Source organism: Momordica charantia, assembly GCF_013281855.1.
Source record: "Momordica charantia cultivar OHB3-1 chromosome 2 unlocalized genomic scaffold, Mcharantia_2.0 BLBB01000002.1, whole genome shotgun sequence".
NCBI lineage: Eukaryota > Viridiplantae > Streptophyta > Magnoliopsida > Cucurbitales > Cucurbitaceae > Momordica > Momordica charantia.
The window spans coordinates 8,737,847-8,756,118 of NW_028275160.1; the positions used below are offsets into that span (position 1 = coordinate 8,737,847).

Genomic DNA, 18,272 nt, shown 5'->3' on the forward strand with positions numbered 1-18,272 from the left:
TAGAAAATGGATTTGTGTAATATATTCTTTAAAAAGGCATTCTTAAATACCATACTAGCTTAATTAAACGAAATAATTGTTTAACTTTAAAATTTTATTTTATTCACGTTGAATTTGTCTGTTTAAACATAGTTTAACTAATTAAACATATATCTTCGATTAAAAAATCGTGAGTTTAAATTTCTACTCCACATGTAAAAGAAATCAATCTATGAATATGAATAAGTAATAAGATTAACCTTCTTCTTGTAACCGAGGTAGAAAATTATCCAATACTAATTGATAAATCAGCGAAATTAAATCCACAAAGCTCATATAAGTAAAACTAAAAAAAAATGATCCAATTCAACCATAAAAAATTATCATGTAATTTTAAGAATTTTTAGTTTTCTGTGCAGTTTTTAACTATTTCCTCCATTTTGGAGTTTCAAGGAATATCCTTTGGATCTTGATTTCAAGTCACATGAAACGTCTATACCCCACGTATAGGGGCATAAAGGTCAAACGGCCGTTGACTCTTCGGTAATCAGAAAAAAAAAAAAACTATTTCGCTTTACCTACACTTATCTCCTACTAAAAAGTTATGAATTTGAATCCTCACCCCCAGAATGAAATATAGCAAGAATCTCTCATTTTATTTATTTATTTAGAATTTAAAGTAAAACCTACTTTTAAAAGGAAAAAATTAGTAAAGAAAAAGAAGAAATAATATAAAGATTGGAACAAAACAGCAAGATATGATGATTGAAAAATAAATAATGAAGATAAAATGAGGATTTTTTTTTTCTTTTTGGTACAACAAATGTGAATATGAGATATTGAACCCGACATTTTAATTGAGTTCTTAAGACTTTTTAAACTCAAGAATTTATTTAACATAAAATTGAAATTCTAAGAATCGAAAATATTAAAAGTCTAAAAAAAACTAATGGAGAGTTTATGACTAAATTTATGATTTAAAAAAGAAAAATACTTTACTCCACACTAACGAGCGGACTCTCTTTATTCTTCTCATGTTCGATAATTCAATTAAAAGAGAGGAATGCAAAAATTGAAGTTTTAAAAAAAAATAATGAATTGTGAAATATTTGTTTTAAGACATGTTATAGAATCAGAATAAGAATGAATCGAAATAGAAATTAATTGAAATGAAATAATGTTATATTGTTTTTCAGAAATTTTATGAAATTGGAATCAAAATTCCTCTTAGTTCGTTTATTAAAATTTTTTGGAATCGAAATTCAGATATTGAGCAATTTATACCATTCCTTATTTATGCTTAATTACAAATACATTCGCATTCTATTGATAATTTTTTTTAATACAACCATCGAATCGAGACTTCTCCATAATGAGAGAAAAAAAAAAGAAAAATCCGAACAGTATGTCTTCCCAAATCTTTCATTCTCTGTTTTGATAAGACAAAACTTCTGAAAGATTTTATTCATGAATTCATCGAGTTGTCCCTTCTGCGATCAAATTGTTCCATCCGAAGAACTTCAGCGGTACCATTTTTACCGCTTTTTGTTGCCAATCACTCTGTAACTTGCTATATTTTCTCTTGTGATCGCAATCCACTCTTTAGATCGTCGTATGAAAACTTTGCTCACTTTTTGATTCCAAAACTTCTGTAGCTAGGGTTTACTGAACCACTGAGGAAGGAAACTTTATCTTATTGCCGTTGCAGGCATGCCAATGGTCACTTTGAGGATGAAGACAGTGACGATAAACAGCAGCAACTCGCCAGGGACTTCGAGTTTGCCCAACAAATGGCTCTTTCGTCCCCTTCTTGTGACAATGTAACTTAATTCTTCCATCTTTTTTTTTTCTTTGTTTAATTCCAATGTCTTGTTTCTGTATGTGCAATCCATACGGCTTCATTTCAGTAATTTCCTTCCTGTATGATTCTTGTTTGTAGAGTAATCAAGTAACCGTGGATATGCCATACGAGATGAACTATGAGGAATCTTTTGGTACCAGAAAGTTAAGATGTGATGTGGGGAGTGTGGTGAAGGATGAGTTGGATGTTAGTGAAAAGATCTCTTGCCTGATTGGTTTACAGGATAGGAGTTCCTTTTATAAGGTGGAAGGTGGTCTGATTTCTTTATTGAGAAACTGTTTAGAATTGGAATCGGGTGACTCGACTAGTATTTTGTCAGGGTATGTTGACCATTATCAGAGTATCGAATCTGAGGATCTTGGGTGGGGCTGTGGATGGCGGAACATTCAAATGCTCTGCTCTCATTTGATTGTTCAAAGACCAGAAGCAAGAAAGACTTTATTTGGCGGATCAGGTGTTGTTCCTGATATTCCATCACTTCAGAGATGGCTTGAGATAGCTTGGGAAAGTGGATTTGATGTACATGGTGCAGAACAGTTTAATTACAAAATTTATGGCAGAAGAAATTGGATTGGAACTACTGAATGTGCTGCCCTTTTACGATACTTTGGGCTTCAGGCAAGGATAGTTGATTTTGGTCCTAAGGAGTGCGAGACACATTATCTCTCAGTCCCTGGTTCAAGTAATGGGGCACAAATGGTTAACTTAATTGATGCAAATAAGAGAAAAGCAGTTAAGGTTTATGGGCCTATGGATAGGTATCTTGTCAGTAGCAGTGATAATCTTCCGCAAACTGGTTCTAGTGAGCATGAAAAGTCCAAATATTTTAAAATCTCTCCAAGTGTCGTAAAAAATAAGTCCACACAAAAAGGGAAAGATCATCAGATTCTGGTTGATTGGGTATGGAATTACTTCTCTGATGGAGGGGTACGCAAATATGGTCACCAGCACGTTATTATTAGTGAAAAATCGTATGTCTTTGATTGGCAGTTGATCTTCATTTTTTCCTTTCCTCTCTCCTTTTTTTTCCTTTTGTATTTTATCCCAAAATCCATTTGTATGTCTATTATGTGTTTGGCTTCAGATGAATCATAGATTGTTTTGATTGAGATAATTTTTAGGAAAATTCTTAGTATATCATCTATCTCAATGCTTCTACTTGGAGTCTTTGGAAGGATTCTTTTAATTATTCTATTTCTATTATTTTTAACCAATTGGAGAGTGTTTTTTTGTATATAAAAAAAATACATCACGTACATCTTCATTAGCGTGTTAATCTGGAAGGTATCATGACGCGTTTCTAACGATTTCATTGAATGTATCGACAAAGTTTCATCAATACAAGAAAGAATGTATTTCATCAATACAAGAAAGAATGTATCATCGTTATCTTTAACTTCATGAGGTTTTTTCAATCAGGCCATTGTTCTTTCAGCATGATGGACATTCAAGGACCATCGTGGGGATTCAAGTTAAGCATCAGCGTAATGGAGTGCAGCAATACAATCTTCTGATTTTGGACCCAGCTCATGTAATTTTCTGCCCTGCAATTTCATCCGTGACCCCTATCTTTGCAGCTGTCATTTTTCTTTGTTTCCCAAATTTTAACTGAAAAAATTACTTCTGTAGCTTCAACATTTCCCACTCATCATTCGGTATAGAGGTCCTCCAAAATTCTCTTAATTTAGTACTTGGGGTATTTTAGCTGGCATGCAATTTTCCCATTGTGTTTGTTCATCTTGAAGTTCACTTAAATTTCTTATACTTTTGGACTAGGTAGCTTGATTATGCTTTGTATGTCTTGATTCCATCGTAGATAGTTACTTTTCAGTCCTTGAATTTTAGTTTCAAAATGCAATGTTTTTACATTTAAGTTTTAAAGTTCTAAAAATGGTTGAAAATAGTAGTTGTTGTAGATTTTTTTTTTTTTATTTCTTTCTTTCTTTCTTTCCTGCTAATAGCTACAGTAAATGAATTTTACCAAGCTATATTTATTAATTTAATCAATTTTTGTAGGCTACTTGCCAAATGATATAGTTTAATATTTTCCTTAACCTATTAAGTTTTTTGTTTTTTGTTTTTTTTTTGAAACAACTTAACTTATTAAGTGAAATTCTATTGATTAAATGTCTTTGTTTTTCTTCATAAAAGTTTTTATTTCACACAAACACACACACACAACGGAGACTCTTCTCCCTCACCCTATTTGCTGTTGGAATTTTCAGTTGGTTAATTATTGTAGGAATTGCATTTTTTTTTTCACTTTCTAGTTTTTCTGGGTTCTCCTGATCTTTTGCTATATTACGCAGAGTACAAAAGGCCTTGAAAGATCCCTTAGAGGAAATATTGGATGGCAGAAACAAATAAAAAGAGGAATTCATACGCTAAATAAGCCACAATACCAGGTTCGCCTTACTTTATAATAGACTTATAAGCTAAGCTTTCTGGTTATTGGATGGAGACTATGTATTTTATATTCTTTTGCAGTTGTGTTATATTGATCCGGGAATTGCTGCTGGGGTGAATCTGGAATTGCTGAAGACAATTGATAGCATGTTTCTCGAGCTTTAAATGAACGTGTTGAACTACTTTATTCTCTGAGACACAACTCATTGATGTGTTTAAGCTCAGAAAGCTTCCTTTTGTAAGAACCTATTACCAGATTTACCTGATAATATTAAGCAAAATTTCCAATGACTTGAGCATTGTAGCAATCTTTCGTATAAGAATATTATACTTAGATCCTACCTGGAATGATTGAAGATATTAATCATCAGCGAGGCTCTGTATCTTGAAGAGTTTCGAGTACACTCCATCAGGAGTTGTTAACAAGGTGGTATGCGAACCTATCTCCACAATTTCACCTTTATCCATGACTATGATAACATCTGAGTTTGTCACGGTAGAGAGCCTGTGGGCAACTGTAATCTGGGTAGTTCTGAAGCCATTATTCTCATTTATTGACTCTAAAGCACTCACTAAAGTTCTTTCAGATTCAGCATCTAATGCGCTTGTTGGTTCATCTAGGAGCAACATTGCTGGCTTCTTCAAAAGTGTTCTAGCAATAGCTATTCTCTGCTTTTGTCCTCCTGACAGTTGGCAACCTTTCTCTCCAACTAGTGTATCATATCCATCAGGCAAAGTACTGACAAATTCATGTACGTTAGCTTCTTTTGACACCTTTAAAAGTTCAGTTTCAGAGACCTGCTCACTCCCATAGCAAATATTATATCTGATTGAGGAACTAAACAGAACCGGCTCTTGTTGCACAAACCCTATCTGTGTCCTCAATATTCTTAGATTATATTCTTTTATATTCTTCCCATCAATAAGGATATTGCCTTCTTCAGGATCATAGAACCTCAGCAGAAGTGCCAAAACGGATGACTTTCCAGCTCCACTTGGTCCAATAAGAGCCATCCTTGATCCTGCTTTGATTTGTAAGCTGAAGTTGGTAAGAACGACAACTTCTGGCCTTGATGGGTATCTAAATTTTACCCTTTGAAAATCAATTCTCCCTTCAATTTTCTCCATCTGTGAACTTTTCGGTGTTTCTGGTTCAATAAGAGTTCTCCGATCAAGTGTATGGAATGCGGGAGTTAGTATGCCAATGGCTGAAATGACTGTTGGAATCAATGTCCACAATTCAGTGATTGAGGGTACTGTGAGAGAGAAAATCTGGTATGATCTTATGCCATCTTCAAAGGAGGCTTGTCTTTTGTGAACCAAAATTGTCGTGTACCACAAAGCAATGGCATGGGCAATGTTCCATAAGCAAAGGGACATGCCATGAATGACTCCATACTTAATGCTCTCTCTCTTGCTTTTCCTCTTTGGTTCTTCTAATGACATTCTGGCTCTCTTCATTATTTGTTCTTCATGGCAGAAGGATGCAATAGTTCTTATGTTGGTTGCTGACTCGGAGGCCAATGAAACTAGTTCATGATGAGCAGCAGCAGAATCTCCTGAAAATCCTCTGGCAGACTTGGCTTGTATTAGGCCACCAATGAAGTGGAAAGGCATGACAGCCCAAGCAACCAGAGCCATTCTCCAGTTGACGATCAAGCTGACAGTGGTGGCGATTAGAATGGAGGAGATGCATTGTACAATAACAGACATACGATCAGCTATTATGGTTTTTATCATGGAGGTGGTGTTCATTATTTGTGATGTTAGTGAACCAACATTGTTTTCAGGTTTGTCAAACCAAGCTACTTCGTTGCGTAGTACAGCTGAAATAATTCATCGGTAGAGTTGGATTAGTATGGTAAGTATTAGAAGCTATTTACAACTTCACAATATCAGACAAGTGTTCTTAAGTTGTACCTGAATAGAGAGCTTCTCTGAGGTTTTTCATTGCTTTCTCTCCCACTACACCAAAGAAATAGTGTTGCAAGGTGTGCGTAAAAAGTGATAGTAATCCCACCATAGAGAAAATGAGGGTGTATAATCCAACTTTGTGCTTTGCGTTTGTGTGATAGTAGGCTACCCCAATTGTTATGATAAAGAATCCAAAGATAGGCTTTGAAATGCCAGACAAAGCTGCTGCAAAGGATCCAAAAGCAGTCTTCATAATCTCTATTTTGCTCAAGCCAAACCAGATTCTAAAGAATATTTCTTTTGATCTCGCACTCTCTTCTTGGTCCAAAGAATTTATTTCAGAATTTATGGGCTCCTTAAGTTTATGGTCTTGATCAAGGTCACGAGATGAAGCTTCCTGATGGGTACTCCCTGATTCTGAAGACGAATTTGGATTGCTGTCCATTAATAAACAATTCATACTGGTTAGTTGTTTTTGTTTTCTTTCAGAAGTAAAGTTGGTATATTTTAGTATGAACAAACCTTGAGTCTTGAACTGGTCTGATATTATGCATGCCAAATAAGTTGCTATAGAATCTGCTTGTTTCGAGCAAGCTTTGGTGTGTTCCTGTTTCTGAAACTCTTCCATTTTCTATGATCGCAATCATATCTGCACCAACAATAGTTGACATTCTATGGGCGATTACAATGACTGTCCTCCCAACTATGGCCTTTTCAAGGGCATCCTGAACCAACTTCTCAGACTCTGAATCTAATGCACTTGTGGCCTCATCCAGTAAAAGAATTCGTGGGTTTTTGAGAATGGCTCTTGCAATAGCTATTCTTTGCTTTTGACCCCCTGATAGTTGGATTCCCCCTTGTCCAACCTGAAATTAGTATCCACAATACTTATTCATTTCGTTGAACCCATCTTTTTTTTTGTTCTTTTTTCATTGAACCCATCTTAGAAGAAACAGATATTTTGAAGGCACTCTTAACTGGAACAGGGATGCATCTGTAACGTGCTTACAGTGGTTTCTTATTAATATGAATGTTCTTTAAAGTTTCATGTCCTTTTACCCCTTTGGAGCTTGTTTTTTCACCTATAAAAAATATTCTTAACTGAAGCCCAGAAACGTTTCGGTCTCATGTGTTAGAATCCTCTAATAAAAGGCAATCCCTTTGAATTATTCAAAATTCAAATCAAGTGAAACTTTTGAATGCTGGAATAAAATTCAAAATTTCATAGATAGGGAAGGAAAACTGCATCGACTTAAATAGTTTTACCTCTGTTAAGTACTTTTCTGGAAGGTTAGATATAAAAGAATGTGCATTTGCCATCACTGCTGCATTTTCTATCTGTTGGTCATCTGCATCCATATTTCCCATCTTGATGTTATCCTTGATGGTGCCAGAAAAAAGTGCAGGTTCTTGTGAAACTGTTCCTATGTTTTTCCTCAGGAATTTCAGATTCAAATCCTTGATGTTTCGATGATCGACGAAGATGTCACCTGAATAATTTGCAAAACTGTCTCAAGATTGACATGAAAGGAGAAATAAAAAGGAATATCGAAATTTGAGTGACTAAAGCATCTACTATCAAAGTGACATGCAAGCCAGACTAAGAAGACTTGAAAAATAAAAGAGATAGAGAAGAAAAGCGAAAAGGCTGGTGAGGCATACCCCGAAGAGGGTCGTAGAATCTAGTGACGAGGGAGATGACGGTACTCTTTCCGCACCCACTGCTACCGACCAAGGCAATGTTCTGCCCTGCTGGAATGGACAAAGAGAAGCCTTGAAGGATGAGTTTCTGAGGACGAGATGGGTAAGCAAAGTGTACTTCTCGTATTTCAATGTTGCCTTCAATATTTTCCAATGTCTTCTCTCCTGAACCGTCAATTGCAGGTGGCTTCCTTTGAATGACTTGGAAAACTTCCTTCCCTGCTGCCTTTGCCTGGTTGAATATTTGCATATCTGGTGCAGCGTAAGTCAGCGAGCTGCAACCCACCAAAGAAAAGAGAGTAAGATTTTTCATTTGAGGTTTGTTGAACTTGGAACATGAAATTTCACATCTTTATATCAATTTAGATCATATGTTTTTTTTTTTAAGTTGATATTGTTTCTCAAGTAGTGTAGTTTTAGATTTACTTACATTGCTCCAAAGAGAATGCTCATAACGGCAGCTATGATATCCCCTCCACTGGCCCTTCCCGCAGTTACCACAACGGCTCCAATCCATACAATGAGACTCCAACAGCCGAAGGTCACAGTTTGAAACATTCCTATGCCCACTCCCTTAACCAATGCCTCTTGCTTGCTCATCACAACCAGCTTCTCGCACTGCTCTGAAAACGCCTTCATGCTACCTCTCTCCCCGACAAATGCATACACTGCTCGGATTTGAGATATTGACTGCTCTATACATATCAGTTATTTGGTTTGTTTTCTATAAATTAAATTATAGATTTCTGTCGTATAATTTTGATGGTTATGTTTACCTAATCTTTAATCTATAAAGGAGCCTAAAAGTTTGATTGTGATTATATGTAGTTTCTACTATTAACATCGTTTATTAAATGAGAATGTGACATACTGGTTGGACTAACCCTTTCCGACTCTTAATATGTAGGTGCTCAACTTTACAGAGTAAATCACGAGAACTAGGCATATGCCTATGTTGTAACATAGCTAATGCTATGGTAACATCTTCTACACAAATTCAGATGTCATATTTACCTGCTCCACCAAGGAAGTAGCTTGGGATTGGTAAGCCATCTTGAGAGAGGAAATGGCAGTCATCCTGTTGGTATAAGTAGCTCCAATCACCAGAATCAATGGAGCAATCAACAAAGTGAGCAATGAAACTTCCCAACAGCTTATGGAGGCAATCACTACTCCACTGATGAAAGCCGCCAAACTCGACAGAAAATGCCCCAGCTGCATTTTCCAAGGCATAGAGAGAGTAAGTAATTCTTTATCCCTCTGAAACTTGATAATAAACTATTGTGGGATATGGGTCTTTTTCTTTACCTTTTCTCCAATGGCGTCCTGAATAATGCTGATGTGGGAAGTAATACTAGTGATTACTTTGGCAGTGGTGAGATCTGTGTCAAAAGCACCAACTTCCTGGCGAAGTACTGATTGTAGGAATGCCAGTCTTAAACGAGCTGTTTGTCTCTCACTTGCATACATCCAACACCCAATTTCTAGAATCAGAAAAATGTAAGTATACTGTGAACTGTGAACTGTGAAGTAATTTTATTTAAATCTGTTAAGGAAAGAGAGGGATTATTACTGTACCAAGTATTCCTGCTGGCAAAGTGGCGATGGCCATGTACCATACAAATGGAACCACCTGCCATACACAGCGCTCTTAACTTCAAATGTCTCTATTAGGGACAGAATGTTAATATTAATGAACTTTTAACTTATTTAAGGAGGGTGAGGGTGAAATGCTTATTTGTTATGATTTTTTTATTTTTAGAAAATTTGAGAAATATTAGTCTATGTCTGACATCTGATCGATATTTTTATTGACTATCTCTATAAAATTGAGATTTTTGATATTTATCAATATCGACATTTATAATTTTTAATAGAATAATTCAAAACATAAAAGAGTATCTCTGTGTTCATTTTAAGATATATATATATATATATATATATATATATATATATATATATATATATATTATATGAGAGCACAACTCAAATTGCAATACAATAGATTTTGTTTCTCGCTCATTTAGTCAAAATATCCACAACATGCTTCCAACACATTTATTAATTTTGAAATTTTAAAAACCATCTTTTCACTTTTATTTTAGTACAAAATGTGTAAATAGAGATTTAAACCTATGACCTTTTAGTCGGAGATACGTCTTAATCAGTTATGTTCAAGTTGAGACATCTTTTCACATTCATGATTCAAAATCAAACATCACGAAAATTTCAAAACTGGAAATGAATAAAACTTTATTCAAAGATATATATTTAAGGTGATTGCATGAACAACAACAATAATGCATATATACAAAACATAACATACCTTATAGAGGGCATCAACCATGGCATCAAGATCATCAATATTATTTCCAAATGCATTGAGAGCTTTTCCAAGCAAGAGATACCCAATTGGCTGAGCCATGCCATGGACAACTGCCCCAAAAGTTCCCAAAGCCATTAAAACCCAATCCAAAGCATCTCCATACCCAAGAAGCTTGTAAAATGGCAAAGCACCATCAACAATAATGGTGGCATCTTCTTCCTCTTTCTCTTCATGAATCATCTTGTAATTTACACTCTTTTAATTTAATTACATTACAAGCAAAAACTCCCCCCATTATATATTATTTACAGATCCAAAGTTGCTGAAGTGAAGCAAAAGAATGTTCAGGGGATATGCTGTTTTCCAAATGAAATATTAAAATTTTGAAGATTAAAAAGTGCACTGAAGTGGCCTTTCTTCTTGATTTTATCTGACTGTTGTTTTGTGCTGATGGATGATAAGGGCTGCTTGCTGTGCTGTTTAAAACAAAGGAAATGAATCGCGGGGTGTCGCAATGTGATCGTGACATGGAGTAACCGACGTTTTCTTTAAATAAAAGAGAGTCGTAGCCAATCATATTGATGATATGATCGAGTAAAGTAAATAGTTTAATTGGGTGTACCAAATTAGGTTCAAGAGTGATATATTAGCCCCCTATAGTATTTGTTTAAAAATGGTTACTATATTTTATTTATATCATCCAATTATTCTGTTAGGAAAAGATTCCCCATTTTGAAATAATATCAATCTTATTTTGAACAAAATATTCACTAATCCTACCTCTTGACTTCATAATAAAAATAGTCAGATATGATAAGTGGGGTATTGAGAATTAGTTTTATTATCGATAACATAAATATTACAACTTTTATTTTTAAATTCAGCTCATGTTGATGCTAATTACAACATATTACATCCCGTCAAAGCGAACATAGTTCAGCGGTAATTGGTATATATCTCCGACCAAGAGGTTGTGAGTTCGATCCCCCACCCCACATATTGTACTAAAAAAAATCTGTTTGTATGTGTATATGTTTTCTCGTTGTGTTTGTTCATCTTCAAGTTCACTTAAATTTCACATACTTTTGGACTAGGTAGCTTGGTTACAGATTATGCTTTGTATGTTCTGATTTCATCGTCAATAGATACATTTTCGTCCTTTAATTTTAGTTTAGAAATGTAATTTTTTTAGTTTTTCTTTTACTAATAGCTACTGGGTTTGATCTGGAATTGATGAATGTTACGGATCCACGTTGAAAAGAAAATGGACCTTACATAGGTTTGTAATAAACATGGACTACTCCTCTTATTGAGAATTGATTTTGACATGGAACATCATGAATCCCATGAATATTAATAACGAAGACAATTAATCACATCTCTCTGGAGCCCTATATGAACATGTTGAACTTCTTTATTCTCTGAGACACAACTCATTGATGTGTTTAAGGTCAAAAAGCTCCCTTTTTTAAGAACCTATTTTCAGATTTACCTGATAATAGAAAGCAGAAGTTTTCAACGAATTAATCATTATAGGTGTCTTTTGTACAAGGATATTATACTTAAGAATCCTACCTGTAATGATTGAAGATGTTAATCATCAGCGAGACTCTGTATCTTGAAGAGCTTTGAGTACACTCCATCAGAACCTGTTAACAAGGTGGTATGCGAACCTATCTCCACAATTTCACCTTTATCCATGACTATGATAACATCTGAGTCTGTCACTGTAGAGAGCCTGTGGGCAACAGTAATCTGGGTAGCTCTGAAGCCATTATTCTCATTTATTGACTCTAAAGCTCTCACTAAATTTCTTTCAGATTCAGCATCTAATGCACTTGTTGGTTCATCTAGCAGCAAAATTGCTGGCTTCTTTAATATAGTTCTAGCAATTGCCATTCTCTGTTTTTGTCCTCCTGACAGTTGGCAACCTTTCTCTCCAACTAGTGTATCATATCCATCAGGCAAAGTACTGACAAATTCATGTATGTTGGCTTCTTTTGACACCTTTAAAAGTTCAGTTTCAGAGACCTGCTCACTTCCATAGCAAATGTTATATCTGATTGAGGAACTAAACAGAACAGGCTCTTGTTGCACAAACCCAATCTGTGTCCTCAATATTCTCAGATTGTATTCTTTTATATTCTTCCCATCAATAAGAATATTGCCTTCTTCAGGATCATAGAACCTCAGCAGAAGTGCCAAAACGGATGACTTTCCAGCTCCACTTGGTCCAATTAGAGCCACCCTTGTTCCTGCTTTGATTTGTAAGCTGAAGTTGGTAAGAATCACAACTCCTGGCCTTGATGGATAGCTAAATTTTACACTTTGAAAATCAATTCTCCCTTCAATTTTCTTTGTTGGTGAACTTTTTGGGGTTTCTGGTTCAATAAGAGTTTTCCGATCAAGTGTGTGGAATGTTGGAGTTAGTATGCCAATGGCTGAGATGACAGTTGGAATCAATGTCCACAATTCAGTGATTGTGGGTACTGTGAGAGAGAGGATCTGGTATGATCTTATGCCATCTTCAAAGGATGCTTGTCTTTTGTGAACCAAAATTGTCGTGTACCACAAAGCAATCGCATGGGAAATGTTCAATAAACAAAGGGAGATGCCGTAAATGACTGCATACTTAATGCTTTCTCTCTTGCTTTTTCTCTTTGGTTCTTCTAATGATATTCTCGCTCTATTCATTATTTGTTCTTCATGGCAGAAAGATGCAATAGTTCTTATGTTGGTTGCTGACTCGGAGGCCAATGAAACTAGTTCATGATGAGCAGCAGCAGAATCTCCTGAAAATCCTTTGGCATACTTGGCTTGTATTAGGCCACCAATGAAGTGGGAAGGCATGACAGCCGAAGCAACCAGAGCCATTCTCCAGTTGACGATCAAGCTGACAGTGGTGGCAATTATAATGGAGGAGATGCATTGTACAAGAACAGACATACGATCAGCTATTATGGTTTTAATCATGGAGGTGGTGTTCATTATCTGTGATGTAAGTGAACCAACATTGTTTTCAGGCTTGTCAAACCAAGCTACTTCATTTCGTAGTACAGCTGAAATAATGCACCAGTGGAATCGGATTAGTATAGTAAATAATAGAAGCTTCTTACGACTTCATAGTATCAGACAAGTGTTCTTAAGTTGTACCTGAATAGAGAGCTTCTCTGAGGTTTTTCATTGCTTTCTCTCCCACTACACCAAAGAAATAGTGTTGCAAGGTTTGCGTAAAAAGTGATAGTAATCCCAACAGAGCGAAGATGAGGGAGTATAATCCAACTTTGTGCTCTGCATTTTTGTGGTAGTAGGCTACCCCAATTGTTATGATAAAGAATCCATAGATAGGTTTTGAAATTCCAGACAAAGCTGCTGCAAAAGATCCAAAAGCAGTCTTCATAATCTCTATTTTACTCAAGCCAAACCAGATTCTAAAGAATATTTCTTTTGATCTCTCATTATCATCCTCTTGGTTCAAAGAATCTATTTTGGAACTTGTGGGCTCCTTAAGTTTGTGGTCTTGATTGAGGTCACGACTTGAAGCTTCTTGATGGGCACTCCCTGGTTCTGAAAAATTTGGATTGCTGTCCAATTCCTAAACAATTCATACAAGTTAGTTGTTTTGTTTTCTTTCAGAAGCAAAGTTGGTATATTTTAGTATGAACAAACCTCGAGTCTTGAGCTGGTCTGATATTATTCATGCCAAATAAGTTGCTGTAGAATTTGCTTGTTTCTCGCAAGCTTTGGTGGGTTCCTAACTCTGAAACTCTTCCATTTTCTATGATTGCAATCATATCTGCACCAACAATAGTTGACATTCTATGGGCGATTAAAATGACTGTCCTCCCGACTATGGCCTTTTCAAGGGCATCCTGAACCAATTTCTCAGACTCTGAATCTAATGCACTTGTGGCCTCATCCAGTAAAAGAATTCGTGGGTTTTTTAGAATGGCTCTTGCTATAGCTATTCTTTGCTTTTGACCCCCTGATAGTTGGATTCCCCCTTGTCCAACCTGAAATTATTGTCCACATACTTATCATTCATTTCATCGAACCCCATCTTAGAAGAAACGGATATTTTTAAGGCACTCAACTGGAACAGTGATGCATCTGTGACATTTTACAGTGGTTTCTTATATATACGAATGTTCTTTAAAGTTGAGTCCTTTTACCCCTTTGAAGCTTTTGTTTGACTATGAAAAATTTTCCCAACTGAAGCTCAAAAATGTTTTAGTCTAGTGTGTTAGAATCCTTTAATAAATGGAATTCCTTTTATGTTATTCAAATCAGGTGAACTTTTGAATTCTAGCAGGAAGTGGCATAGATAGGGTAGGAAAGCTGCTTTGACTTAAATAGTTTTACCTCTGTTAAGTACTGCTGTGGAAGCTCAGATATAAAAGAGTGTGCGTTCGCCATCACTGCTGCATTTTCTATCTGTTGATCATCTGCATCCATTTTTCCCATTCTGATATTATCCTTGATGGTTCCAGCAAATAATGCAGGTTCCTGTGAAACTGTTCCTATGTTATTCCTCAGGAATTTCAGATTCAAATCCTTGATGTTCTGATGATCGATGAAGATGTCACCTGAAGAATTTGCAGAACTGTTTAAAGATTGACATCAAACCGTTGTTTGATGAGAAATACAAAGGAATATCAAAATTTGGGTGGCTAAAGCATGTTTCTCCAAGTGACATGCAAGCCATACTAGGAAGATTTGAAAAATAAGATAGAAGAAAATGGGAAAGGCTGGTGGAGGCATACCCTGAAGAGGGTCATAGAATCTAATGACAAGGGAGATGACAGTACTCTTTCCACACCCACTGCTACCTACCAAGGTAACGGTGTGGCCTGCTGGAATGGACAGAGAAAAGCCTTGAAGTATGAGTCTCTGAGGACGAGACGGGTAAGCAAAATGTACTTCTCGTATGTCAATGTTGCCTTCAATACTTTCCAAAGTCTTCTCTTCTGAACCATAAATTGCAGGTGGCTTCCTTTGAATGACTTGGAAAACTTCCTTCCCTGCAGCCTTCCCCTGGTTGAATATTTGCATGTCTGGTGCAGCATAAGTCAATGAGCTGCAACCACCAAAGAAAAAGGAGAATAAGATTCTTCATTTGAGTTCAGTTGAACTTGGACATGGAATTTCATATCTGTATATCATTTTGGATCATTTTTTTTTAATAAGTTGATATTGTTTCTCCAGTAGTGTAGTTTAGATTTATTACATTGCTCCAGAGAGAATGCTGATAACGGCAGCTATGATGTCCCCTCCACTGGCCCTTCCAGCCGTTACCACAACGGCTCCAATCCATACAATGAGACTCCAACAGCAGAAGGTTGCAGTTTGAAACATTCCTATGCCCACTCCCTTAACCAACGCCTCTTGCTTGCTCATTACAACCAGCTTCTCACACTGATCTGAAAATGCCTTCATGCTACCTCTCTCTCCCACAAATGCATACACTGATCTGATTTGCAATATCGACTGCTCTACACGTATCAGTTAACATGTCTGTTCTATATATTCTAAATGTAAGTTTGTTTAGGAACAATTTCTTTTAAATTATAGATCTCATGTTTGAATTTGATTGTTGTCTATGTGGCCTTTGAACTATAATTAGGTCCTTAAAGTTTGAAGTGTGATTCTATGTAGTTTCTACTATTAATATCATTCGTTAGTAAATGACTCATGACTACCCAGGTCCGTTTGGTTTGGGAATCTATTAACGGTACATTAAGTTGGCTAATCTAGTACACTGACAAACAAATGGCTGAAGGAAGTAGATAGTTAGGCAAATTAGTATGACCATTAGACTTTGATATATTGCTTTCTTAAAAAGAAGAGAAAAAAGGATATATTACACATGCATGCTTTTTATTATGTCTAACTTTTCATATTCTTATATCATCACGTCGTATTAAATCAATCAACATTAGTACACTAGCAATATCATATCATCATTTCGGAATTTCGTAACTTAACATCTTATACACAAATTCAGTTGACATATGTACCTGTTCCACCAGGGAAGTACCTTGGGATTGGTAAGCCATCTTGAGAGAGGAAATGGCAGTCATTCTGTTGGAATAAGTGGCTCCAATCACCAGAATCAATGGAGCAACCAACAAAGTGAGCAATGAAATTTCCCAACAGCTTATGGTTGCAATCACTACTCCACTGATGAAAGTCGCCAAACTCGACAGAAAATGCCCCAACTGCATTTTCCAAGCCATAGAGAGAGTAATTCCTTATCCCTCTCAAACTTGATAATAATCTACCATAGAATATGAGACTTTTTATTTTGGTTAAACTACTATTTTAGTCCCGTCATTTCGGGCCTTGTACTTTCACCTTTAGTTCATTTTAGGCTTTGTACTTCTAAAATGTTCATTTTGGTCTATGTAATTTTAAAAGGTGGCCATTTCGGAAGTATAGAGATCAAAATGGTATCTTTAACGGGTTTTTTATTTTTTACCTTTTCTCCCATGGCATCCTGAATAATGCTGATGTGGGAAGTAATACCAGTGATTACTTTGGCAGTGGTGAGATCTGTGTCAAAAGCACCAACTTCCTGGCGAAGCACTGATTGTAGGAATGCCAGTCTTAGACGAGCTGTTTGTCTCTGGCTTGCATACATCCAACACCCAATTTCTAGAATCAGAAAAATGTAAGTATACTGTGAAGTATTTTGATCTAAATCTGTTAAAGATTTGTCCGTAAGATTAATCGAGGTGTGCATAAAGCTAGCCCGAACACTCATGGATATCAAAAAAATAGATAATAATAATAATAATAAATCTGTTGAGGATAAAGAGGGATTAGTATTTTACCAAGTATTCCTGCTGGCAAAGTGGCTATGGCCATGTACCATACAAATGGAACCACCTGCCAAACACAACGCCTAAACTTAATTACTTCTTATCAACATGGTATTACTTTATATTCATAGATATTTTAGGTGAATGCATGAACAATAATAATAGCTCATGTAACATAATATACCTTATAAAGAGCATCAACCATGGCGTCAAGGTCATCAATGTTATTTCCAAATGCATTGAGAGCTTTGCCAAGCAAGAGATACCCAATTGGCAGAGTCATGCCATGAACAACAGCCCCAAAAGTTCCCAAAGCCATTAAAACCCAATCCAAAGCATCTCCATAGCCAAAAAGCTTGTAAAATGGGAAAGCACCTTCCTTTATCTCTTGATCATGAGTCGTCATTCTTCAATTAATTTACAGTCTCTTATTACATGCAAAAAGCTCCCCATTATATATTATGCACAGCTGATAAAGTTTCTGAAGTGATGCAAAAGAATCTTCATTTGGATATGGCTGTTTCCAAATTAAAAATTAGAAGAGAAAGTGTACTGAAGTGGCCTTTCTTCTTGACTTTGTCTGAATGTTGTTTTGTGTGCTGCTGGCTTTGCTGTTTAAAAAAACAGTATATGAATCATTGAAGGGTTGCTTTAAAAAAATGGCTCTTCTTTAATTTATTTATGGTGAGTTTACGATTGAAAAATTAAATGTTCTCAAGTGAAGTACTGAATTATTTTATAAGCATGCATGGAAGAAATCTAATTAAATATTTCATTTAAAATTTAAAATTTATTTGTTTTTAGAATTTCTCAAACTAGACAAAATTTAAATAATTGTTTTTAATGGGTTAAAAGCAGTCTTTAAAATTTTAATCAAATACAACCAAATTTTTAAAAGAATATTTATGTAGTCATCCATAAGCATGCTAAAAGTCATGTCATCAAACATATTGTTTAGTAGAATAGGGTGTTTATGACAAATGACGTATGCATTAGAAAAAGTATTACCTTAATTTTCCAAAAAGCTCCAAGAACATGGGTACTAAGAACTTGAGGACAAACGAAACACAAGTATTAAAAAATGAAATTGACTTAACCCAACTCAATGTCTAGAACTTTGCTCATCCTCCCATTGAACAAAGTACTACTGAACCTCTTCTCAAATAGTCATCCATTCCGTCCAACTTTTGTCCATGCCAACACCTCTTGCCTAGAGCATACTGCCTATTCGATAGAGTTTAATCATGGATAATACCATGACTAT

At 35.7% G+C, this 18,272-nt stretch overlaps 3 protein-coding genes and 1 long non-coding RNA gene across 20 annotated transcripts; 2 read left to right on the plus strand and 2 right to left on the minus strand.

Annotated features, from left to right (window-relative positions):
* Positions 1 to 1,323: 1,323 nt before the first annotated feature.
* On the plus strand, positions 1,324 to 9,575 carry LOC111017276 (Peptidase C78, ubiquitin fold modifier-specific peptidase 1/ 2). Of its 17 annotated transcripts, XM_088120822.1 has the most exons (11): positions 1,326 to 1,505; positions 1,688 to 1,799; positions 1,919 to 2,811; positions 3,260 to 3,371; positions 4,150 to 4,245; positions 4,328 to 4,998; positions 5,191 to 5,294; positions 5,727 to 7,964; positions 8,045 to 8,160; positions 8,769 to 9,101; positions 9,235 to 9,575. In XM_088120822.1, the coding sequence occupies exons 1-6, from the start codon at positions 1,447 to 1,449 to the stop codon at positions 4,409 to 4,411; spliced, it is 1,356 nt and encodes a 451-aa protein (XP_087976948.1). In that variant the 5' UTR covers positions 1,326 to 1,446; the 3' UTR covers positions 4,412 to 4,998; positions 5,191 to 5,294; positions 5,727 to 7,964; positions 8,045 to 8,160; positions 8,769 to 9,101; positions 9,235 to 9,575. The 17 variants fall into 17 exon arrangements, with proteins under 17 accessions (XP_022148675.1, XP_022148676.1, XP_022148677.1 ...); XM_088120825.1 differs by adding an exon at positions 8,356 to 8,576 and having other exon boundaries at positions 4,328 to 7,964; positions 8,045 to 8,179; XM_088120824.1 differs by adding an exon at positions 8,356 to 8,576 and having other exon boundaries at positions 4,328 to 7,964.
* On the minus strand, positions 4,607 to 8,533 carry LOC111017177 (ABC transporter B family member 19-like). The gene is made up of 6 exons (XM_088120831.1): positions 8,292 to 8,533; positions 7,823 to 8,136; positions 7,427 to 7,650; positions 6,683 to 7,026; positions 6,167 to 6,597; positions 4,607 to 6,072 (listed from the first exon to the last, which is right to left on the minus strand). Exons 1-6 carry the CDS (start codon positions 8,498 to 8,500, stop codon positions 4,607 to 4,609), a joined length of 2,988 nt encoding a protein of 995 aa, XP_087976957.1. The 5' UTR covers positions 8,501 to 8,533.
* A 1,820-nt stretch (positions 9,576 to 11,395) lies between the features above and the next one.
* Positions 11,396 to 15,674, minus strand: LOC111017250 (ABC transporter B family member 14-like). The gene is made up of 6 exons (XM_088120566.1): positions 15,415 to 15,674; positions 14,951 to 15,264; positions 14,550 to 14,773; positions 13,857 to 14,200; positions 13,341 to 13,771; positions 11,396 to 13,246 (listed from the first exon to the last, which is right to left on the minus strand). Exons 1-6 carry the CDS (start codon positions 15,621 to 15,623, stop codon positions 11,781 to 11,783), a joined length of 2,988 nt encoding a protein of 995 aa, XP_087976692.1. The 5' UTR covers positions 15,624 to 15,674; the 3' UTR covers positions 11,396 to 11,780.
* Positions 14,954 to 16,867, plus strand: LOC148212771 (uncharacterized). The gene is made up of 4 exons (XR_015789231.1): positions 14,954 to 15,092; positions 15,173 to 15,721; positions 16,217 to 16,430; positions 16,731 to 16,867. It is a non-coding gene; the product is annotated as an uncharacterized LOC148212771 (long non-coding RNA).
* The last annotated feature ends 1,405 nt before the right edge of the window (positions 16,868 to 18,272 follow it).

Excerpts from the sequence above, each read along its gene's own strand:
- LOC111017177 (XM_088120831.1), bottom strand. The coding sequence starts at position 8,500 with ATGAAGGCGTTTTCAGAGCAGTGCGAGAAGCTGGTTGTGATGAGCAAG. Across the intron at positions 7,651-7,822 it reads ATTCTACGACCCTCTTCGGG|GTGACATCTTCGTCGATCAT; the intron begins GTATGCCTCACC and ends CAAATTATTCAG. Across the intron at positions 6,598-6,682 it reads AGACCAGTTCAAGACTCAAG|CAATCCAAATTCGTCTTCAG; the intron begins GTTTGTTCATAC and ends ATTAATGGACAG.
- LOC111017250 (XM_088120566.1), bottom strand. The coding sequence starts at position 15,623 with ATGAAGGCATTTTCAGATCAGTGTGAGAAGCTGGTTGTAATGAGCAAG. Across the intron at positions 15,265-15,414 it reads AGCATTCTCTCTGGAGCAAT|CTCATTGACTTATGCTGCAC; the intron begins GTAATAAATCTA and ends TGGTGGTTGCAG. Across the intron at positions 14,201-14,549 it reads CACAGCAGTACTTAACAGAG|GTTGGACAAGGGGGAATCCA; the intron begins GTAAAACTATTT and ends CAATAATTTCAG.
- LOC111017276 (XM_088120825.1), top strand. The coding sequence starts at position 1,447 with ATGAATTCATCGAGTTGTCCCTTCTGCGATCAAATTGTTCCATCCGAA. Across the intron at positions 2,812-3,259 it reads GTTATTATTAGTGAAAAATC|GCCATTGTTCTTTCAGCATG; the intron begins GTATGTCTTTGA and ends TTTTTCAATCAG. Across the intron at positions 3,372-4,149 it reads TGATTTTGGACCCAGCTCAT|AGTACAAAAGGCCTTGAAAG; the intron begins GTAATTTTCTGC and ends TATATTACGCAG.